General features: G+C 58.7%; 5 protein-coding genes across 5 annotated transcripts; 1 reads left to right on the forward strand and 4 right to left on the reverse strand.

The window, feature by feature from the left end:
• Positions 1-1,159: 1,159 nt before the first annotated feature.
• Positions 1,160-2,639, forward strand: PLICBS_003605 (uncharacterized protein; the record flags this gene model as incomplete). The annotated part of the gene is made up of 2 exons (XM_018323361.2): positions 1,160-1,441; positions 1,497-2,639. The coding sequence occupies 2 exons, from the start codon at positions 1,160-1,162 to the stop codon at positions 2,637-2,639; spliced, it is 1,425 nt and encodes a 474-aa protein (XP_018178591.2).
• A 638-nt stretch (positions 2,640-3,277) lies between these two features.
• PLICBS_003606 (uncharacterized protein) lies at positions 3,278-5,102 on the reverse strand (the record flags this gene model as incomplete). Its single annotated transcript, XM_018323362.2, has 4 exons — positions 3,278-4,141; positions 4,198-4,383; positions 4,457-4,658; positions 4,807-5,102. 4 exons carry the CDS (start codon positions 5,100-5,102, stop codon positions 3,278-3,280), a joined length of 1,548 nt encoding a protein of 515 aa, XP_018178592.2.
• Positions 5,103-10,603: 5,501 nt separating this feature from the next.
• On the reverse strand, positions 10,604-12,393 carry PLICBS_003607 (uncharacterized protein; the record flags this gene model as incomplete). The annotated part of the gene is made up of 4 exons (XM_018323363.2): positions 10,604-11,735; positions 11,805-12,022; positions 12,121-12,165; positions 12,271-12,393. 4 exons carry the CDS (start codon positions 12,391-12,393, stop codon positions 10,604-10,606), a joined length of 1,518 nt encoding a protein of 505 aa, XP_018178593.1.
• A 5,240-nt stretch (positions 12,394-17,633) lies between these two features.
• PLICBS_003608 (uncharacterized protein) lies at positions 17,634-19,265 on the reverse strand (the record flags this gene model as incomplete). Its single annotated transcript, XM_065600253.1, has 3 exons — positions 17,634-17,637; positions 17,683-18,355; positions 18,476-19,265. 3 exons carry the CDS (start codon positions 19,263-19,265, stop codon positions 17,634-17,636), a joined length of 1,467 nt encoding a protein of 488 aa, XP_065456325.1.
• A 1,005-nt stretch (positions 19,266-20,270) lies between these two features.
• On the reverse strand, positions 20,271-22,499 carry PLICBS_003609 (uncharacterized protein; the record flags this gene model as incomplete). Its single annotated transcript, XM_018323365.2, has 3 exons — positions 20,271-20,541; positions 20,600-21,705; positions 21,768-22,499. 3 exons carry the CDS (start codon positions 22,497-22,499, stop codon positions 20,271-20,273), a joined length of 2,109 nt encoding a protein of 702 aa, XP_018178595.2.
• Between the last annotated feature and the right edge of the window lie 567 nt (positions 22,500-23,066).

Raw genomic sequence — 23,066 nt, forward strand, 5'->3', positions numbered from 1 at the left:
CGCTTCGGTGCTTGGGGTGCCCTCGCGTCGCGCGCGATGCCCCGGCATCTGCCCTTGAGCCATTGTCTGCCGCCCGGCCAAGCATCGGACAGAACGCACGCATGGCCGATCCTGTATGCTTGAACTCTATCGACGGCGGAGGAATTGCCCTCGATATGGGCCTGTATTGGATATCTGCCGCGCAGGGCGGCTCTTCGTGGCCGAGTGCCGCGCCGCATATCAGGGGCGGCGGTGGCTCCTCCACGTCGCCCTGCTTGCCTCAGCCCATCCACACTCATCCCTCGACAGAGCCGGCTTGCTTCTTGCTCTTCCGCCCCGCCGGACCGGTGCCTCTGCTTGTCTCTTACTTATGCAGGCCCGGGTGGCCCGCCGCCCGCCCGCCCGTCCGCCCGCCGCCGATTCTCCTCTCGTCCCGCCCGTCTGTGTCTCTGCTCACGCCCGTCATCGCCGGTTCGTCCAGCCACGAACTGCTTGTCTCTTACACGCATGTTTTTCTTTTCGCGCGACTGTTTTTGTACGCCCAGATCCCCTGAGGCGCGTCAGTCCTCGTTTCCATTTCTGTCGCCCCTATCCCCTCTCAGTCCGCTGGATCGGGTTCCTGCGTGGTGTGTGTGTTGGTTGTCTTCGTTTCGTGTGAGCGCGTTGAAGGAGACTCACCTGTGTGTGTGCGCCGAGCTGGCCTCCTCTTGATTCCATCATCTGGCACCTGTGCGCCTCGCTTCAACCAAGCGCCTTGACCATGACTTGGAATATCGCCATGCCGCGGCCGGTTGCCAGGCCGCCGTCCATTCATTCGCCAAAGTCGCCAGTCGCCTCCTTTACAACCCGGGCATCCAACATGTCCAGCCCGACGTCACCAGTCCCGATGACGACCTCGACGCGGAGTCTATCATTCGGCTCCTTTGCGAGCCACCAAAAACCGATCAAGTATGGCAAGGGTCGACATTCAGACGTTGAGCTGGTTCCGCAGCCCAGCGACGACCCAGAAGATCCGCTGGTATGTCGGCTGTGCTTCATCCTAATCTTGACTGCCTCCAGGAGCTGACAGGCCTCGCAGAATTGGCCCCGGTGGCGAAAAGACGTGAACCTCGTGTCCCTCCTGATGACTGTGGGGTTAGTAGGAGGCATGAAAACTGCATTCATAACCACAGGCGGCACTATGGCTGTACACTACAACGTCTCCTTCACGTCAATAGCGGCACTGACCGCGGTCCCCATGATCCTCTCCACCTTCACCGGGTTGATCAGCGTGGTGGCCGCAAAGTTTTGGGGCAAGAGGCCAATGTATCTGGCTTCGATGGTGCTCCTGTTCATCGGCTCGATCTGGAACATGACGGCAGGCGACAGCTACGGTTCGTGCATGGGTGCTCGGGTCGTTCAGGGCCTCGGCTGGGGTGCGTTTGATACGCTCGTGATGGGCTCGATTCAAGACACGTACTACGTGAGTCGGGCATGATACCACTTCCGCGTCGCATTGAGACTCTAACCTGCCCCAGGAGCACGAACGGAACCTCCCGGTATCATTATACAACATCTTTTGCATAGCGACAACGTGGGGATCGCCGCTCTTTGGAGGCCTGGCATCCCAAAATGCTGGCTCATTCACCGCCCAGTTCCGCATCATCAACTCGTTCCACGCTCTGGCCATTCCTCTTCTTGCATTTGGAGCCCCGGAAACCGCCTTTGACAGATCTTGGTCGGCTGCCGTTCCGCCATCGCCTGTGCCCTGGTACGGGGCTCCACCGCCCTGGCGCCCGTGGCGTCTGCGGCATCGGCTGAACAAGGACACTGTCATTCAATACATCAGGAGCATGAAACCGGTATCCTTCGAGGGCGCGTTGACGCTGCCTACCATGCTCCAAGTTCCGCGAGCTCTCATTGCCCCCACAACCTGCCTTTTGTTTCTTCTTTCCTTCATCCCTTACGGCACGCTGTGGGGAATTACCCTCTCCCTCACCTTGCTCACAACGCCGGCGCCCCTGTCTCTGAGTTCCACAACAGTCGGAACGCTCATGGCTGGACCCTGGATCTTTGCTACCGCTATCGTTGCTGGGTTCTGCTTTTATCGAGGACTGCATCAAAAGTTCAATGGTAACATCAGCTACACCACTGTTGCGGCAGGCACTCTGCTCATTTTTGTCGGCCTGCTCACGTTCGGACTGGGTCTGGACAACTTTATGGCGCAAGACGCATCTGGATCTGTCAGGGTCTTTTTCGCCGCCGACACTGCCGGCCAGATAAGCCTACCGTTGATTTCGTTTCAACTTGGCGCTCTGGCGGGCGGCTTCTACGTTATTGACACAGCCACGCGACCTCTTCTGGCGCGATCCGCCTCTTTCACATCATCAAGCATCATCGTTGCCCAGCGCAGCATTGGAGACATGCACACCAGCGTCATCCTGCTGCGGAACTTTGCAGCGGGGGTCATAGTCCTCGCCATGCCCAGCGCCATCTCGGCAGTGCACGGTCTCAAGGCCGCCGTTATTGGCTTCAGCGTCACCCAGATGCTCCTTGCCGCCGCCGTTGTCACACTATGGCGACTGCTCGACGAGAGCATATGGAGGGCAGACGGCAAAATTATGGGCCTGGTCGACCTGCGGCTGTTGAAGCAGAGTGTGAGCTTCTTTGACCACGACTAAAGCGTGTCGTGCAGCCGAAAAACAAAACAAAATACTTTAACAAAAAAAATGAATCAGACAACGGCAACAATAGATAGATCCATAGAGCAAAATCGGGGTTGAGAATTGAGGGTGGCAGGACGGAGTGGCATCTCCGACGGGGAACACGCTCCTGCACTCGGCATGACTTTTCACGACAAAAGCACGACGACGAAGCTTCGATGTATGACGATCTTTTTCTGTATGTATGGCTGTACGATGATGAAAATGAGCTACGCCTCAGCGATCAAGTTCTCTTGGCTTGTATTTACTTCTTGGAAGCTCCTTCTCTTCATTCAACCTCATCAAACCGCCCTTCGTGCCAGTCAGCTTTCGAACCGTACGTCAAATGAGCTCAGCTCAAGAACTCCAATATGTGAAAAGAAGATTAGCCAGATATCCAAATGTCCTTCAAATCTGGGACCTTCGTGCCCCGTATTGCTCGTGCTGAAGCTGGATACGTCCGATCTCGAACGCAAATGAAGAAAGTGATCTTGCGACCAACAGTGGTAGTAGGTGTACAAAGAAACCAGACAGTAGAAGGGTATAGCAACATGATGAACCATTTTCTCGTCACAGTCAACGCCAAAAGACAACTCGTTCGCCCTGTTCAAGACACTTTACAGACTGGTCGACATTTTCGTCGGGGCCTGGGGCAAGCCTCGCAGCTCGACCTCGCTGCCCATGGTCAGAGACTCACCATCGCCCAGGTCCGAGTCCGAGCCGCGGTAGGTATGCGAGTACTGCTGATTGCTGCGCGCATGAGCAAGCGGATGCGAACCCGCCACGCGTTGGTGCTCCCTGTCCGCCGTCCTGTCCACCGCCGTACCCGGACCATACCCGCCGGCGCCATCATCGCGCGAACGCTGCGAACCCCCGGTGCCGTACCGGCCCCCATGACGACCACCACCAGCGCCCCTTATCTGCTTCCTAACGACGCGCCAGCTCGTGATGAAGAAGATGAGAAAGTTCCACAGGCCCTGCAGCGGCAGCACGGCGGCGGTGGCGAGGTGGTACTGGAACGGCGACGTGCCGTGCAGCCAGCCGTTGATGCGGTTGAGGCTGCTGGGGATCCAGGTGACGAAGACGCTGACGGCGAAGAGCAGCGAGGTGCGCAGGTACGCGCGCTTGATGGGGTCGTCGACGACGAACTTGCTGGCGAGGCGCGAGCCGGCGACGCGGATGCGCGCGTACGGCGAGGGCGAGGGGCGGCGCTCGGGCGCGGCGGCCGTGACGGTCGAGTAGTAGTGTCGCGAGCCGGTGGCGTCGTTGGCGGACTGGTCCATCATGGTGCGTCGCGTGGGCGGGCGCTCCGCGCTGTCGGGCGAGGATGCGTCGTGGATGCCGCCGATGAGGCGGGCGGCTTTGGGCGTGGAGAGGTTGTTGATGACTTCGACTGATGCGGAGGTGTGGACGACCTTGACCTCGGTGACAACCGTGCCGTAAAACCCACCCGCATTGCTGTACTGATCGAGGCCCAGTTTCTGCGGATCTGTTTAGCTATGCTCTTGCGAAGTCGAGGTAACTATGGTCCTCCTACCTGATCGAGGTGGCCGGCGTCACGGGTCCTGGACTGTGAGAAGCTATGCAGCTGGTTGCGCGAGCGAAAGACGTGGTAGCCCACGAGGAAGTAGCATAGCATGGACCCGACGATGCAGATCCAGATGAGCATGTAGTAGGTGTAGATGCGGATGCTGTCCCATTTAGGGTCGATCCAGCACCAGATCTGTGGCATTGCAAACATACGCCGTTAGAAAAGTGCGTCCATGGACATATTAGATAGATGGAAGATTCCGTACCGTTGCCTCGCCGTATATGGGACCCTTTTGGGGATGGTTCACGAGGAGGAGGGCCAGGGCGATTACAAAGGGTCCCCCGTAGCAGATGAGGCAGTACACCCACCACCAGCGGCGGAAGGAGTCCGGGCTGGCGCGGTAGTAGAAGACGAGGAAGACGTTGACGGCCATGGCCAGCGACCACCAGGGATCGGATTGCATGAACCTGTCGGATAGAAGTCAGCCATGCCCAGAGCCCAGGAAACAGCCATCAATCACACAACAATGCCGAGAAACCCAGCAGCTCCAGCCCTCTCGCGCACCCACCCACCCCCCTTTCTTCAAGTAACAAGCACAGGTCGACGACGACTTACATCTCAAACAAGAAGCTCTGCGTCTTACACAGCGCCGACGCCTTGCCCGCCTGCAGCCCGTTGAGCGCAATGATGCTGGCAACGCTGGCCCCGACGTTGGCCACGCTGGCGAAGACGATGAAGGTGTTTTGGACATTGCGCACGCGCCGCACGCACGCGTAGGTGACGAAGATGCACAGGACGCCGAAGAGGCTGATGGAGCCGCCCACGCGCTCGAGCGTGGCGAGCGTGTTGACTTGCTGCGGAGTGAATTGTTCGGCGGTGGGCAACGCCGTGGTTGTGGGCTTGGATGCCATTATGCTGGATTTTGCGCCGAGACCTCTCTCGCGGCCCGTCTTTTTAACCTCTTTCGGCGCGAGCTTGACCAGAATGCTACTTTCAGCTCAGAAACAGTCGTATTTTTGCGATATTGCGTAGGTTTGGCCAAACGCACTGGCCGTCAGGGGGTCGACGGAGCGTCCTTCACGAGGCGGGAAAGGAGCAACGTCGAATGAAGAGACGAGGGAGCTTGGTCGACGCCGTATTTTGAAGGACTCCCTCCCAGATCAAAGCAGCAAAAACAATAGCGAGCGTGTTGCCTCTGCGATGTTCGGGCCCCTGGGTGCAGTCCCCCCGTTACACGGGGAGTGGTGCTGTTGTTGTTCGATTGCGGTTCGGTGCGGTGCGGTGCGGCCACCCGCCAGCGAAGCGGTGTAAGTCGCCCTCTCGTGTACGTGCGACCCAGTAGCGTAATTGGCGATGCAAGCAGCCGCCGGAGCGACACGAAGTGAAACACTCAATAGAGGGTGCGGTCATCCACTGCGCGGCCTCTGTTTTGTTGAAGCTTGTCGAGTGGTCGAGCTGGTTGAGTCTATCTGCCGCCGCGAGGTGTGTGTGGCGCGGAGGGTTCGTCCCTTGCTGAACGGTCGGGGCTTTCGTGCGGATTCGTTATCGAGGTCATAGGATGTCAGACGACCCCGTGGGTCGTGTTGGCTTGTCCTCGCCTGCTTCCATGTGCCGTTCGCCCGTGTGAAAGGTCGTCTCGTCGAGGTGCCAGGGTCGAGCAGCAATGAAGGATCTAAGCCCGTTTCCCTTCCTTCACGCTCCCAACAACGAAATCACCAAAGAGATCCTCCGGCTTTCGCTGGTCTATCGGGACCGACTTCGCGGAGAAACCAAGCGCGAGGATTATGCAGACGACAAGAGTGGACAGCCGAGAGCGCGATGGGTATGCGTCTGTTTGTATGTGGTGGCTGCCGCGCTGCAGGGGACGAAGCGACCATCACCGACCCAGCTTCCAAGTTGGGCGACTGCGACGAACCGGGTCTTCGGCCAGCAGGCTGCTGGGCCACCAGACACTGATGGATGGATGGTGTCTGTCGATCAGACCAGACACTATAGCTGGCCCTGGTATACAGGCGAACAAGCTATGAGTATGCGGCAGAGCCAATTGACAGTCTGCGCCCCGACTATGCGCAACCTGCAGCAATTGCGCGGCGCGCGCCTCACCCAGAGTTGACGTTCGTGGTGCGGCTGGACTATTCCCTCCGGCCGCAAGCAGGGTCTCGTTCGGCCCCGGGTCAGCAAGGCAGATCTGGAGTTGATGACTGCAGCGAGGCGGCCCCCCTTGGGGATTTAGAACCGGCAGACAACCCCGTGCCTTTAAGGGAAGGAGAGAATAGTGAACTGCGGAGTATAGCAGGCTATGCAGTGCAGTATCCATTAGAACACACCGCCGCCACCGCTCCGTCTGTTGAACCCCAAATTAGGAACCGACAGAGAGGCGTCGTGCCATGCCCCGAGGTCGACCCCATCGCTTTGCCTAGAAGGTGGACAATGAGAGGCATCGACACAAGCCACTCGCGCACACAGACGCACCATGCTCCCGACGCCACCGGCCAGAACATCCACGAGGACCGGCCAGGGCCCAGGACGCTCGGAGGCGTAGCTGGCACCGCCGGGGTGTCCTCGGACTGGTTGCCAATCCGTGCACCTCGTGGCTCTCGTTCCTCGTGTCGTCCGTGCCTCCTCGTGCCTCAGCAGCCATGGGCAGCGGGCAGTACATGCTCTTCTTCACGGTGTCGGGCCGCCATACCCATGCCACGGGGGCATAGCTGGCCAGCGCTCTTGCGGAGCTGGATTCAATGCCTGCCGCAGAGTAGTGTGAGCAATGCAATAATACGTACACGTACGTGCTTGCCGTTCTGTCTGGTGGGGGAGGTAGGTCCCCCGGGTCGGTCCATGTCGTGTGCCCAGAACTGGGGGATCTGCCTTGGCAGCACGACATGCTGCTGCCGCCCACGTTTTCTCAATGTCTCTCGCCTACAGACCCGCGACGATCGATCGGCTACGTTGCAAGGCGACGCCGTCTGTGCGCACCCGCCCATCCCATCCCAGATCAAGTGTTATCGCCAAGGCCAGGCCAGGCCAGGCCAGTGGATCTGCTACCATACTGGCGCCAACACTCCCTCATTGTGCCGACTTGTTGTCACCGCCCGCCAGGGAACCAAGTGTTCTATTCTCGCGCAGGCTGCCAGGACCGGGTTCGGGTGGAGGCAAGGCAGCGAGATCTCGTGGCAGCGGCAACCACCCCCCACCGACAGTTGGCAGAAGCAGTAAAAGCTGGCTCGTGGCTGGATGGCGCAGGGTCCGGCCGGAGCACGAGCGCGGGACGGGACCCATTGAATCCAGGAACCCGTGCCTGCCTGGCGTCTGACTCGGGGGCGGCGTCGCGCGCGGTGGTTGTTGCGAAGTGGCTTTCTGCTGTTGGCTCGGCTGTCGCCTGCTCCGAGACTCCCAATTGCGAACGGGGGCGGGGACTTGCTCAGTGTGGCGTCGGCCAGTACGGGGGGGTTCGAATGGGTCACGATACGATGCTGCCGTACGAACCGCGCGCGTGGTGGAGCACGGTTCAGTACGACAGTCCTTCGTAAGTACATGAACAAGTGCTGCCAGTAGAGAACACGGGCGGGACGGGATAGGGGACGTGACGGGATGAGAAAACACCAGAGGCGGGATGTGATGCGCAGAGGGTCCAGTCACGATGAAACCCTCTTCGCTCAGCCGTGGTTTAGCTCTATGCCGGGGTGGCCAGTCAATCGCTGCAGATTGCTCACAACCTGGAAGTTCATGAGCGGCACGAAAGGCCCCCTGTCCGACAACTGTCGTAGCCTGTCGCTTTTCTCAGAGCAGATTCTCGACACGGCAGAGCAATCGCCGTGACGAGTCCCAAGGCAGTAAGTACTCCGACCCATCAGGAGCCACGAGACTTAGCACCGCAACGTCGTTATGCATATCATACAGCATCGTGCCATATCACAGCCGTCGCGCTGCGCCCATCTACTAGCCGCACTGTTCCTGGCCAGGCGCCGCCACTGCTCTTGTGGACGACCGGCCGTTGGTCGGAGGGCTTCGGACGCCACAAATCCTCTCCAATGCCCGTCTTACCCGCACCGCAACACATGGCCAGAGTTCTCGTTCAGACCGCCCAGAATTGCCCCGTGTTTTTTTGCTCTTGGCCTGTCCCTGTCGGCCGGGGGAGAAAAAGCAACGACGCCGGCCCATTCCGAATAATTTTGCCCCGAGCACATGCATTCTTCAGTGGCGGGGATGAGGAAAAGGACGCATATCCATGTCAGTCCACCACTCACGTCAATGATGATCGATCCGGCAGGGTTCATCGTCTTTGTGAAGGGTTGTACAAGTTCCTTGTCGTACCGTGACAGTCCGACCATGTCGGTTGCTGTCTCGTCTGTGCTCTGATAGTCCCGTTTGTCGGAAAGCGGGACGTGGTCTCGTCCAGTCCCTCTAACACAGCCGGATACCCGAGCCGAAGGCCAACATGCCTGTCCATTATTGTACTATACAAGACACGATAAACACGCACGCATCTATCCTTAATTTAGGCCCGCCCGGTGTGGGCAGTCCAACCAAGGCAACTCCCCAGACACCGGCCCATGGCTTGACTGTGGCCTTGTGCCTGTGCGATTGATCCCCTACCCGCACTCGCCGCGACGCGGCTGGACCAAGTCACTCAGCCCTGTCCTTGTCTCCACCGTCGAGCCAGTGCCCGCTTGCGATCCGTGCCAGGAGTGGCGGGTCAATCAGGCTCGGGTTGTGCTTGAGTGGCTTCGGAGCACAAGTGCTGTAAGGGGTGCGGGCATGGACTGGACCCTTGATGTTGGAAGGCCAACTGCATTTAGCTAAAGCAATAGTCACCACTGCTAGTTTTACTCCGGTCTGCTGTTCCAATGTTCCAGGCTGCCAGGTACAGCACCCCTGATGGCGTGGACGAGTTTATACATTCTTCATATTGATATTGGTGAGAGCGCGTGCATGCAGCTAGCTGGCTGCCGCTTGCCAGGAACCGCGCTGCTGGCTCACCAAGTGACAGATCGTCCTTGTTGGTTCTTCGCCCGGTATTCTCCAATCCTCGATCAGTAAACGCAAAGCACGAGTACAGCGCTTCGTATGTGGCCTGTAACATATCCATGTGATCCATCAATGATCAAATATGCCCCACGATTGCCCCCTGCCTCGCCCAAGGCGGAGAAGAAACCTCTCCGGGGTCGGAGGCCCGGTCCGTCCTCCACAACCCGGCATGCCCATCCTGTCTGTCTCCCGCGGTGGATCACGGACAAGGACCCATCTCCCTCCCGTGTTACGGACCTAGGCATCTTTCTCTCTTTCCCATTCTCTCTCTATCACCGAGCCCTGCCCGCAGACATACCCGCCACCCCCGTCGTTCTGCGTTCGGCGCTGCTCCGATTGCCCCCCAGCCGCCGTTGTACGCGCCCCAAAGTGCCTCCCCGATGGGGCAAGTCAACAAGTTCCCTCCTTCCCAGGGTCTGGTGCCCGTGTGTGTGTGCGTGCAACACACTGCAACGTTGGACTGCCAGGTCGCAAAAAAAGGTGGTCACAGAATCTCAAACCCGCAGGATCTGCAGCGCGCGCCCGCGGCCGGTTTCAAAGAAGACACTACCACTGCCACCCCATCGGATCAAATTTCCAGTGCGCCGGCTCGCACGCCTGACAACATGGAGGCACCATTGGATTGGACGTAAGTGGAGGGTATATTCTCCCTCGACGTCTCTGGCTGTCTGCGTCCAACGTGCAGGTGTGCGCTGCTGCACCTCAGCATCTGGACGTACGTGCAGAATTCCGGTGTCTTCTATCTTCCGCAAGGGAGGTTGGCCACCGTTCTCAAAGTCCCCTGTCCAGCTCCTGGACCATGGTTCTGGATTGACAGCCCTGTAGTACGATTACGTGTACTATCCTGCAAGTACATGATGTGATATGAGTGTGCTTCCGAGATATTGTACCAGTGGCGTAAGCGTTGCTTGGGATCTTGCCGCGTCGGTCGGACTACCCCTGGAACATGAAGCTTCCCAGCGATGTGCTTGCCGCGTCAGTCCGACTGCCCCTGGAATCCTCCCATCGATGTCGTGCCTGGACCGTCATGGGGGCCCTGGCCTCACAGAGGGCTAATCTGCTTGCTTGATGCAAGGCACGTCCATTCGGGCGGTCAGCATTCTGCTCTAGAAATGTCCCACTATGCCAAAAGCTATGTATAGGTAGTTAAAATGTATCCTGAATATACCAACAACGTAGCCAGAGTACAGCACCAGAGACGTATCCACAGTCTGAATCGAATCGACCGCTCCCCCCTCCTTGCCGTCAGGACGCACGCGCCAGTCTATGTGCATCGCTCATCAAAAGCCAAACAAACACGCATACTGCCGGACTACCGTCCCCCCCTCCGCGGCCCCTGCATACTGCTCCACCGGCCCGAGAACAGAAATGGAGGAAAGGCAAACGCTCAAAGGGTGTAGATGAAGTCCGGACGCTTGTCGCCGAGCATGTTGATCTCTGCCTCCGTCTTGCCCTGGACCCAGTGGTCCCGCTCCCCGTTGAGGCGCTTCTTGTTCTCCCGCCGGAGCATCGTCCACATGAGCAGGCTGCCGCCGAACATGCAGACGAACAGGTAGCCCGTGACGGCGCCGTGGCCGGTAAAGTACCGGGGCGGGTCTCGGTAGATGTTGCTGCTCACGACTCCGTTGAGGTTGCCCCAGCCGATGACGAAACCGAGCACGATGCCTCGCTTGTACACGCCCTCGACGTTGTTGGCGATCCACGCAATGGTAAGGGAGATGCTGGGGTAGATGCCGCACGCTCCGAGGAAGGTGCCCGCGTATTGCACGGCAGGATTTGTCGTGGCCATGAGCATGATGAAGCCAATGATACCGATGAAGGCGCAGCCCATGTTGTAGATGCCACGCTTCTTTGTCCTGTCCGACGCGAAGCCAACAGCAACAGTCAAGATGGCGGCAACGGCGTAGGGTGGCACACTCAGAAGCTGGTTCTTGATGATGTGCGTCTTGTCGGTGAAGCTCATGGACTGGATAATGCTGGGAAGGAACGTGCTGAAGGCGTACAGCGGCATGAGGGGGCCCATGTAGATGAGCATTCCAGCGTACGTCTTCCAGTCCTTGAGGGCGGCCCAGAGGTACTCGATCTTGAACTCCTCGTGTTCAGCAGAGTGCTGGCCGTCGCGCTTGAGTCGGAGGATGACGCGCGCTCGGTCCTCCTTGGAGAGGAACTTGGCCTCGTCGGGAAAGTCGTGCACCATGAAGAAGGAGATGAACGCGACGACGATGGTGAGGGCGCCCTCGATGATAAAGATCCACGCCCAGCCCTCGAGGCCGCCCAAGCCGTTCATGTTCTGGATGGCCGCCGCCAGCAGACCGCCGAAGGAGCCGGCAATGGCGGCCGCCGAGAAGAAAATGGCGGCGCGGACGCCGAACTCGTCTCGTCGGTACCAGCACGACAGGTAGTAGTTGATGCCGGGGAAGAGGCCGGCCTCGCAGACGCCGAGGAACCATCTAGCAGCCATCAAGCCGGACCAGTTCTTGACAAAGCCCATGCCCAGCATGCATGCGCCCCAGAGAACCCTTTTCGCCGCAGTGTCAGCACCAATGGGTGGGCGCGATGTGAACCGCAGGTATGGAAGTATGGCTTACATGATGGAGGGGATGAAGATGGACGGGCGCAACTTCTTGAGCAGAAAGTTACACAGCGCCTCAAACAGGGCATACGAGACGAAGAAGATGGTCAAGGTGGAATTGAACCTGTCGGGCTCCTTCTTGATGTCGATGCCAATGGCGGCCGGCAGGTCGGCAATCTTGGCGTTGCCGATGTTTGTCCTGTCCAAGAAGCAAATGAGGTACAGCAGCGAGAGCTGGTTACATTTGACACGGGGGCACAAGATCAGTCTTTCCGTCGCAAACAATGGCGGGGTCTTTATGGGGTCTCCTTTCCAGACGAGGACGAACATACCCACGGGATGAGCTGGAGGTCAAGCTTCCACAGCAGCTTGCGCTCCTGTACGATGTCAGCTATCCGCGTCTGTGCGGCCGGCTTTGAGAGAAACACAACACCCCTCTCGCCGGTGCGGTGCGAGGGGCGCGCCGACAAAAAATTACTCACGGCAGCCTTCCTCTCCTCCTCTGACAGGCCCGCATCGGGGTCGACAATGTTGTCGACGTCCGAGTTGGACGAGTTGTCGCCGACGGCCTTGTCGACGGCGCTCTTTTCTGCGTCGACGCTCATGTTGGGTGGACTCCGTCCTATTATAAGACGATGGGGCGACCAAGGAACCAAGTAGGAAAGTCGATCGTAGGCGAGATGAGGTGTGAAGAAAAGCAGGAACGATACGAGTCGTCTGAGCGCACGCGGCCACGCGGGTGCAGCACAGCGGAACAGCGGGCAGGTCGTCCGACCGGGTATTAGTCTGAGACAAAGACGGCGGTGGCCAGGATCTGGTCTGCAGCGGCAGCACACGGCGCCTGCGACAACAACGACGACGACGAAGAGAAGAGTCTCACGGATACGAGCAGCGGTCGACCGGTGATGGGAGCAGCCGGATAAGTTCGAAGCAGCAGGAGGAGAGGGAAAGAGGAACAGATAATGAAAAAAAATAAATGCGACCACGGAAGAGGGAGGGTGGATGGAACGGCGACGCAGCAGGGTGGCACTGGCCGCCCGCTGCGCTTCCCTGGGGCCTCGGGCCTGGCACGGCCTGTCGGTCGGTCGGTAGGTGTATCGAGGTACCTCTACTGTACAAGCACTGACCGAGCCAGCGGGCTGTTGTGTCAGTTGTCGTTCGACGGAGCAGGTCAACTGCAACTCCTCCAATCCGCGTCGCGGTGTTGGCCCCCAAAGCCCTCCCTCCAGGCAAGGCCAGGCAGGGCCCTGCTGTCGAGCGGGCGAGCCCCCCCATCCCCCGGGGGCAGGGATGAGCATGGGGACGCTGCGAGATGCTGGGGGATGCTGGCTTGGCTGGCCCGCTGGGTCTTCCAGGGGACCCCCGGCAGGACAGCTATGCCCGAGCGGGCTTACTGTCGATGCAAATGCGGGGGTCAGAACTGGAGCCCGTTCATTATCTTGCCTGGGCTTGCTGGGCTGCTTGCCGTGTGCCCTCGACTGGCTGCCTGGTTTGTGCCGTCTGCGGGTGGGATGGATGGATGGATGGATGGCTTGGAGGATGAATGGAAGGGATGGATGGCACAGAAGCGGGCTTTTGCTCCACGGTGGTGGAGCGGATCGGCGGCGCCAAAAGCCTCATTCACCCGTGTGGGAAGCCCCCATCACCACCAAGTTGCAACCAAGGCTGGCTGGAAGGTTTCGGGGCCTGCTCAAGCGCCAGGTACGTGAGAATTGCGTAACTGCGTTGCTCGGGAAGGCAGGGAGAAGCTCGCAGAGAAGCATAGTCGAACAACAATTCACTATTCGCTGCAGGGATTCTTTTGTCCGGAGGCTATCCGTTGCTGATCTGTGGCCACTGATGTGCTCGTCCCTGCATTTGCCAGCTTTGCGACGACGACGTGGCTGCTATCGTGGCTCGATCCTTTGTCCTTGACCTCCGCCATGGTTCCGCGTCCCCCTTGCTTCAGTTTCTATGTGTAGCGACGACGCAGCAAAGCATCAGCCACGCTTCCCCATCTCGATGATATGTGCAGCCATGTCGTCTAGCAATCATCTGGCGCCTCTGAAGGCAAGCCATGCGGACACGATGCCCCGTCGTCGTCTTTGGCGTTTCTTCCCGAGGCAATTCCATCACCGGCTGTCCCATCACATAGGAAACACATGCTGCCGTACGCACCCGCACTGCCAATCGGATTTGCATTCGTCTGAGCGCCCGCTCGCGTGGTATGTCCCGATGTTGTCGCACTCGGCCGGCGCATGCACGCAGTAGGACGGCGCATCCGCGTGGGTGCAATGTGTCTTCCACGTGAGGAGGCGGGCCTCGAGCGAGTTTAACGTGGATGGGCTTCGCGCCGAGACGTCCTGGTCGGCCTCGCTCATGGGCGCGGCAGAGGCGGCGCGGCTCAGGATGGCCAAGGCGGTGATACTCAGTTGCGCGATCTGCATTGTCGTGTAGATGGACGCAGGCAGTGCGAGGTATTGTCAAGTCAGATGCCACGCAGTCACTTCTTTGTTGAAGATTGGGGGCCGTCATTTCTTACATGCCAGCTGGTCCCGTCTCTGCCTTGGCAGTTGGCACGATATGCGTAACAAGTCGTTCGAATTTGTCACTGCAACTACCTCCTGACCTTCTGCTATGCATCCAGTTGACCAACTTGACCTCCACAGTCGTGATATTTCTGGTCATAGCCAAAGCCATTTGCATCCAGTCGCCTGTGTTCTGGCCTCCCCTGCAGCGGGCAGGGTATCGGCGCCGCCACGTGCGATGCCCTCAGCCTGTCCTGTCCATTTCGCACCCGCTGGCAGGCCAGTGCATACCGCACAGACGACGCCCGATAAGCGAGCGCTCGCCTAGAGACGCGTCTCAGAACCGAGTCGCTGCGTTCGAAGCGGTAGGCGCTGTAGGGCGCGCTCGTCTTGGCATCCAGGCTGCTTGAGCAGGCGCCGTCTGGCCGCTGCTCTGTCAGTCGCTAGAGTACCGACGTGGTACGCAGCAGGTACTTGTGTGTGTTGTCAACGATGGGAGCAAGGTCAAGTGTCAGAAGTCAGCGGCAGTGCCCTGTTGTTAGGTGCCAGTATATCGAACGCCAACAGTGCAGCGACAAGAGGCGGGAGCCCGTCCACGTTGGTTCAATCCCAGGGACGCGCAACAGCACAAGAATAGAAGGACATGGGGACTGTGCGTCTACATGCAGCATATTCTCCCAACAGACAGATACTGAAACAGCATGCCAGCAATTTGTCATGCTCCTGACTGAAAGCTGCGCTTGCCTCGGAACGTGACAGCATCACTTGATGATGTCGAAAGCTGGGCGTTGGGAGGGCGCCACAACACACCGAAGGAACTACAGTCGCGGGCGACCTCATCCCATGGATTGGTGTAATGTAATAAATGGCACTGCTCTGTGCAGGACAGTACTGTGATAGTATCTTCGACTGAAAGAAGCGCACATCCCGTTCCGTTCCGGTGTGGCGCGCTGTGCTTGCCCGGCTCGGCGCGCGGACTTCGCGGTCCACGACGTCTCTCGACGTCGGGTGCTTGCGCTTTCTGCGAAGTACCAGGTTCAGATCACGCCTCGCTACTCGCATAAACCGCTTCCCCGCCGCAGTCTGCAAGGCTGGACGCAACCTCGCGCACACGGCTGCCCTCGCACATCAATGTCTTCAATCGCACGAGCGAGTGCTGCTATATCTACGGCCGCTTGCGCCTAGGCCCCATCCTGCGGTGGCCATGCCGTGGAGCTCTGTGATACCTATGGAAGGGTTGACGTCGGGGAGCCCAGCCGTCCATTAAACCTGCTCTTCGAGGTTACTGATGGAAACTGATGTTGTCGGCGATACTTGCAGCGTCCTTGCATGGGAGTCATTGTGTGCTTCATTTCCACCTCGCAGGATAAGAAATATTGAATACACGGCTTAGCGGAAAACCGGACGTTCGTTGGTACCATGTCATCGGAAGCTTGTTCAGCCGCTGTTTCGTCCAAAGCTGCCTCGTCCATACCAACGGCGCTCTCAACACACCACCACGCCCACCATTCATCACAGCCGACCCCCATGCGCCCAGCGGCCAACGGAATTCAAGGTCAACAAACGTCGCGCATCTGCCCAGTGGGACGACAGATGGAGTACAGGGATGCAGAATGGCCTGGCCGCCAGGTCTTGACTCGTGGAGTCCCCCTGTTCCGCCACCCAAGAGGCCGTTCTAGAAACCCGTCAGCAGCGGAGCCAGTTGCGACCCTTGGGCTGCTGCATCCTGCATGAAGTTGCGACCAGGCAGACGTGCGTGGAGGAAGAGGGAGGGCATGCAGCATCCAACAGCGTCAACTTTATTAAATGCCGCGGGTCCATACAGTGTTGGCCGAGTGCCGCTTGACCTCGTTCGTTCCTCCATGTCGTCGGAACAGGGTCTGGACGTCCTGGCCTTTGACAAATGCTACTACTCATGCCTCGGAGCTCCGCCTTTGCAAAGCGTGTGTTTATTGACGGATGCCAGCGTCCACCATCCCTGTCACGGACGAACGGCGATGCCCACATCACCTGCTCCGTCATCATCACGGCATCAGACTGGAGCAAAAATCCTCTGGACAACACTGAAAACCCACCGCAGCGCCAAGCCGGGCGGACGCACCAGCGTCATGACTCTCTCACTCTCCAATCCCAGCGCCGCTTATCTTCGTCGGCGTCAGAGCAACATTATTAGCCGGGAGCCCACAGTTCAGCCAAGCCAGCCAAGGCGGGAAACCCCAGGGCTTCCAAGACGGGGAGCAGCCCGCCCATCCAGCCACGCGAGCGCCGCATCTCTCGGCATCGCGCGCGGTCGTCTTGGCCCCTGCCCTGCCCTGTCCTGTTAATTCCCGATTTCTCATCCCGGAGGGCGTGGGGGGGGGACTGTGATTGATGTGGACTGGACGCTGGTGGTGCGAGTGGCGCAACGCCTCGCGCCCAGCCCAAACTCTCACGACCTTGATTCCCTTGCTTGTTTCGACTTCGTCCGCGGGCATCGTTCCGTGGACTGTAGACTTCCGGCTTTCGTAGAAGTTTCGATGTCGGTTCTTTGGCCCTTCCATAGCCTGGGACAGAACATGTAACAAGCAGCAGTACGCAGAGGTAATTTGCGCTTCCTATCTCGAACGAACCTCCTGCCCGCTTCAAAGCTCGCGCGGGTACAAAGCCCAGGTGAGAAACGGACAGACCCCGGCTCGCGAGAGTGGGACGAACTGCTCATGGGCTCGGCTCTTGGCCGTTTACAGTTGCCAGTGCGGAGGCGGGACGGGCGGGGGCAGCGGATACTGCTGATGAGCGGGGGCAACCGGAATAAAGCCAGCTTGAGACCTGGGGGATAAACTGCCCAATCTGCTCATGTGCCCACCCGGCACTACGTACTGGCTAGCGCTCGCTCGCCCCATTCATCATCAACAATGATGCCGTCTGTGGTGGCACCCTCAGACTCCAGTCCCGCTTATGACCGTCCATGATGCTCAACTGTATCCACCCGTCCGTCCGCGCGCAAGGCAAAGCAACCCCCAACATGTACCCGCGTGCGGGGGAGGGGGTGATGGGAGGTGGGAGGGGAGCACACGGAGCCCGCGTGGTGGAAGCCTACGAAGATTCCATGGGAGGGACGGGGACAAGATTTCGCTCTGAGTGGCTGGATCTTGTCGTTGAGCCGCCCGCCCCGGACGTCCCGCTCCTCAACTCCACGCTGCCGTGGCGAATGCTTGGAGATGGATGATTCCGCATTGCCAGTCGACACAATCGTATGACTTGTTACACTAGCGCTATACTTCTTTTGAGCAGGCTGTCAAGGAACAGAGTCGCTCCGTTGTGCTCAATGTTGGCACTTGTAGGCCTAGAGAATGCTAAATCTAACTACACGTAGGGAAAATGCACGGCTCTTCGTAACGCGATACGCACTCTCGCTGCAGTTCCCTCACCATCCCGCTCCGAACGACCTCGCTCGAAAGCTTCAAGTGGCCGATGGACTCCGCCAGACACTTGATCACCGTGCCCTCGTCCAGCAACTCTCCCACAACGACACACGCACGGCCGCGATGCTCCAGCGCCACGGCTTCCCAAGCGCGGACCGTCTCGGGATCCAGCTCCAGGGTCCATTTCCCCCTCCAGCGTATCACAGGCCTCCGCCCGTCCCCCTTTGCCTCGTACCTGAAGAGCATGGGCCGCCCCAGCCCCGGGTTCCATATCTCCATTGTCTCGAGCCGCGGCATTCTCATCGCCGTTGCCGCCGCGGCGCGGAGCAGCCCGTTGTTCCAGCCCTGCTGGCCGCTCGCGAGCGAGTACGAGGTCAGCGCGAGGGACGTCAGGTTGGGCCACGTCCAGTCGGGCTGGCAGGCGCGGAAGAAGGCGCGAGCGTCGGCGTTGAAGGCGACGGAGAGATGCTCGAGGTTGAGGCTGGCGCTGGCAACCTGTCGGCCGATCTCAGACCCCGGTGTTAGAACGAGCCCGTAGGCCCCGTCGTCGTCATCGCTATCGGAATCGCTCGAGGAGTCATCCGAGTCCTCATCGTTCTCCATGAGCACAAGTCTCCGCACTCCGCTGGAAGCGAGCGCTTCAAAACACGATATGCTTCCTGATACGTGAAGAAGAAAAGGTCAGCAGGGGGGGCACTCACGGGACTAGCAATACATCGATGCCCAACGATGGATGTATGCTGCCAAGTATGTGATGTGCGGGCAAAGCGGCGACTCACCTCCTAGACCACGCGCCGATGTTTTGCTGTACCACAGAGTCCGGGGCTCACAGTAGATCTCCTCGAGCCTGGGGAAACGTGAAAGCAGGCACCTCAGCGCCGTCGGTCGGCACTGGATGCTGCCTTGCTCTCGGAGAAGCACGCCCGTAACTGCGGGGGCTTGAGGCAGTAGATGCCAACATATCTGTTCCTTGAGGGGATCCCTTCCGAAAAAGCTCCCTTGCATTATATGCTCAAAGACGTTAAGCCTGTAGGGGATCCGGGGATGCGGTCCATAAAATTGCGGTGTCCAGCCCTCTTCGGGGCATCGACCCTCATCATCTTCGTCGTCGGATTCATCGAGCCCTGAAGCACGGTATTTGAACCACTCCTTTGGGTCGCAGGGCGAATCGACTCCAAAGTCGAGCACCAGGCTGCCGGTCGGCTCCCACTCGCTGAGAGCCGCAAACAGATCGCGCAACGCCGACGCAACGAGGACTCTATTCGCTTCGTTCATTGCCTGGCGCACTCCCCACCCTCTGTCTTTTAGGCAAGGGAGGCAGTCGTAATCCCGAATTTCTAGGCTGACCCATATGTAGCGGATATGGGCCCGGTTGCGGCGGGTCATCGATGCGAACTGGCCAGCTCGCTCTGTCGTAAGCTTGATGTGGGAGAAGGTGTACGGTTCTACTACCTCCTGCCAGTCTCGCGACACGGTAGCGAGCGGTGCCAGTCTGCAGCCATCCTCCAGTAAGGCTTCGACGATGCCAAGCCGGATCTCGGTGGGCAAGTAAGTAATTTGGGAAGACATTGTTTCGGTTATTTTGTCAAGTATCAAGTGCAAACGGGGGGTTTGGTAGCCACAGGAGGCCTGGGAAATAGGGTACAGCAATGATGAATCGTCGTTGAGGATGCGAAACGCGTGGAAAAGCTGTGCTTTGCTTTTGCAATGCAGTAGACGACATCGCTGTATGTGTTTATATACCTAGCCATGGGAGCAGTGCAACTTCAAGAGTTTCTCGAAACGTTGTGTTAACCTCACGCTAGACCCTCCAAACTACGATGAGAGACAAACCTTGCATAGGGGCAGCATCGAACCTTTGTCGCAGAAACAACTAAACGGCCGACTTGTAATAGAGTTTATCGCTGTGCAACTCTTCGCCCAGCTGGCTGGCGTGTTCCAAAATCTGTGCAGGTTGATGGCTGAGAAACAGTACAGCTTATCAGTAGTGCGAAAAAAGACCGGATAGAGTGAGACGTGAGCAACGGCTTGGTTGTCGAGAATCAGGGATAGATACGCATACTGCCACTGAAACGTCTGCTGTGCCGTGCAGTCCACCACCAGCTATACGTCTTCCAAATTCTACGCAGGTGGTTGAGAAACAATACATTGTATCAGTATCGGTAGTCTGATAGACAAATGACATGTAAACAACTCCGTAGACGCGAAGGTCCAGATATGGATTTACAATACTGCCACTTCAGCGCGCTGAATGGACCATACATGTGGCAATGTGCAATGTTTTCGTCGCTTTTGCTGGGACATTGGAAGCACAAGGTTTGCCTGATCCTGCGTCACAACATGAAGGCGGCACAGCATACACTCAGGCTTGTTTTTCGTATACTCCATGTCCGTCCCACGTTCAGCAGACTGCGCGTAGAAGGACTCAGTCAAGCAGCGAGAGAGATTTGCCAAGAAGGATGGTTCCTATAGGGTTTTCTTGGGGTGGCTACACTATATAAGCTACAGGTCTAGTCCGTAGCTGAACCTAGCTGGACCAGATGTAGTCGCCGGCCGTCAGAGGCACTCAGCCCCTTATTTGGACAAGCCCAGCTCGCGGTAAAACGCTTCCGTGCTGGGTTCGCGGCCCAAGAACTCCTTCAAAAAATTCATCTCGTCCATGCTGCCGCCCTTCTCAAGGACAGTCCGGCGGTACCTGCGGCCCTCCTTGCCGTCCATGGGGTCCTTCTTGAAGAAGGAGTGGAACATGTCGGTGGAAAAGACCTCGGAGTAGAGGTAGCCATAGTAGCCGGCGTCATAGCCACCAATGTAGTGGCCAATGTTGGCATACCGGTTGCCCCATTCGCTGCATCTGTCAGCTTCCAGAAAGATTTAAATCTCAGTGGCATGAATTTTGCACTTACAGTCCCTTGCCCTGGTCTTCGGGCCCCTTGATGCCCGAAATGTCGTGGCGGAGCTGGTTCCACAGACGACCGACATGCATCGTCTTGATATCGTCGTGGGACTTGGGTGTGTGAATGGTCATGTCAAAGAGGCCATAGAGAAGCTGCGTGAGGGTCGCAGTCGCCGAGTTGAAGTTCTTTGTCTTCACAAGCCGCTCAACCATGTCGTCAGGGATCGGGGCGTTGGTGTCCCATCTCCGCGATAGGGACTTGAGCACGCTGGGTGTCCAGCACCAGTTCTCAAGCATCTGCGATGGCGCCTCGACAAAGTCATCGACGACAGACGTGCCGTGGAAGTAGCTGTATCGGGTGCGAGCGGCCAGGTCATGGATGCCGTGGCCGAGCTCGTGGAAGAGCGTGACAACCTCGTGGTGCTTGAGCAGAGCAGGCTTGGTCGGCGACGGCTTGCTGAAGTTGCACACGAGTGCCGTAGCGGGGTAGTTCTTGCTGCCGTCGTCCCTGATGTAGCCGGGCTCGAGGTTGAAGTTGGCGTTGTGGCCATACTTGTTGTCGCGAGGGTGCAGGTCCAAGTACAGGTAGCCGCAGAAACCACTGCCGGCCGCTTCGTCGTCCCAAACAGTGTATACCTTGACCTCCTCGTGCCACACAATGTCCTCAGCCTTGCCAGTAGGGCTTAGCCTGGCTCGATCCTCTTCCTTTAGCTCGACAAAGACGAATCCAAAGATTTCCTCGAAAATTTTGAGCATGCCGGCAAAGGTAGACTCGACGGGGAAGTACTGCGAGATCTCGACCTCGTCGACACTGTACTCCTTTTCTTTCATGACACGCGAGTAGTAGGGTACATCCCACATGTACAGACTGCCGTCGAACGAAGCGCCACGCTTCTCGCAGTCCTCCTTCTTGTACTCGAGCAGACGGTCTGCCTCCTTGACGCCACCAGGCGCGAGACGCTTGCGCAAGTCGCCGAGGAATTCATTGACCGTGGCCGGGGTCTTGGCCATCTTCGTCTCGATGCGGAGGCTGGCGTGGTCGGCGTAGCCAAGCATGCGGGCGGCTTCGTCGCGCAGAGTGATGATCTCCTGGAACAGGGGCACGTTGTTGGTGCACTGAAAGGCATGTTAGTCTAGGGTGGCCTGCGTCCGCATCTCGGGGTCGAGTACAGACAGACCTTGTTCGCCTCGGCCATGACATAGGTGCGCCGAGTCTCCTCGTGGACGGCATACTTCATCATGGGGAAGAAGTGGTTGTACTTGAAGCTGAGCTTCACCTTGCCCTCGTTCTCGCCAGTGCCCTTCTCCAGCTCGTTGACGTCAATGTCATCGGCAGGCACGCCTTCGAGCTCCTTCGGGGTGAACCAGATGGCACCCTTTTCCTCGTTCAGGTTCTTCTGGGCCTGAATGCACAGCTGGCTGAGGCGCTTCTGGATCTCCTTGAACCGGTCACGCTGGGGCCCAGCGGGCAACAGCAGACCGTTGCGGATGTACTTTTGGCGCTCCTTCTCCAGCACATGCAGGGGCTCGGTCTCGAGCTTCTGGGACTCGCGGGTGCCGTATGCGGCATCGACGAGCTTGAAGATGTCCTCTCGCATCTTGAGATCGATCATGAAGTCGTCGAGGATCTCCTCGGCCTTGTTGGAGGCTTCTCGGAGGGGGGCATCCGCTGAGACGTGCTGGTAGAAGGTCATGATCCTCTTAGGAGCAGCCGCCTTGTTGTCGTCGAGCAGGATGGGGTCCATGACGTTTGCAAACGTGGCATTGGAAGGCTGCACCTCGGCCACCACCTTGTCGTAAACGCCCTTGGTCGTTTCATTGAGCTTCTTGGTGTCGGCCAGGATCGAGTCTGGCGTGGCCGTAAACACGGGCGGCGCCTGTGGCGGGGTCTGATACTGAGGGCCCGCCATGGTGCTCGTGGTCAAGGGCCGAAAGGTCGACGGCGCCGGTCGAGCTCGGAGAGAGAAGTGGCTAACGAGAGAGGCAAGACGAGGGAGTGCGCGTTGGGAAGCCAGCGTGGCGGCGAGGACGAGGACAAGCAGTGAGATGCAGATGAGGGGGAGGGGCTTTAAGACCCGGAGCCGCCTGTCCAGCTTGGCGGTGCGGAGGTGGGCAGAGGTGGGATGGATGCTGCGGGACGGACGAGCTGCAGGTGCCGAGACGTGCGGCGGGCTGGTGGTGGGCGACGGCGGTTAGGCAAGGCAAAAGCGCTGCAGCTGCAGGAGCGGGACGTCGGTGTGTCCAAGGTGAGTGGCGAGCGAGTGAATTGAGTCGAAGCAAAGGATTGGGGAGCTGTCTCGTGATGATGATGCAGGGACCTGCCAGACGGGGTTCTGGTGAAGCTGGTCTGAGTGGACACGCGGTCCACTGGAGCTCCCTAGCAGGGCAGGTGGTGAGGTGAGGCGGGGGATGGAAGCGCTGGGCGGGTTCCAGGTTGTCCGATGGGGGCGCTGGGGCCACTGTTGCAATAACATCAG

This window comes from Purpureocillium lilacinum (genome assembly GCF_023168085.1).
Source record: "Purpureocillium lilacinum CBS 284.36 DNA, scaffold_2, whole genome shotgun sequence".
Classification (NCBI taxonomy): Eukaryota; Fungi; Ascomycota; class Sordariomycetes; order Hypocreales; family Ophiocordycipitaceae; genus Purpureocillium; species Purpureocillium lilacinum.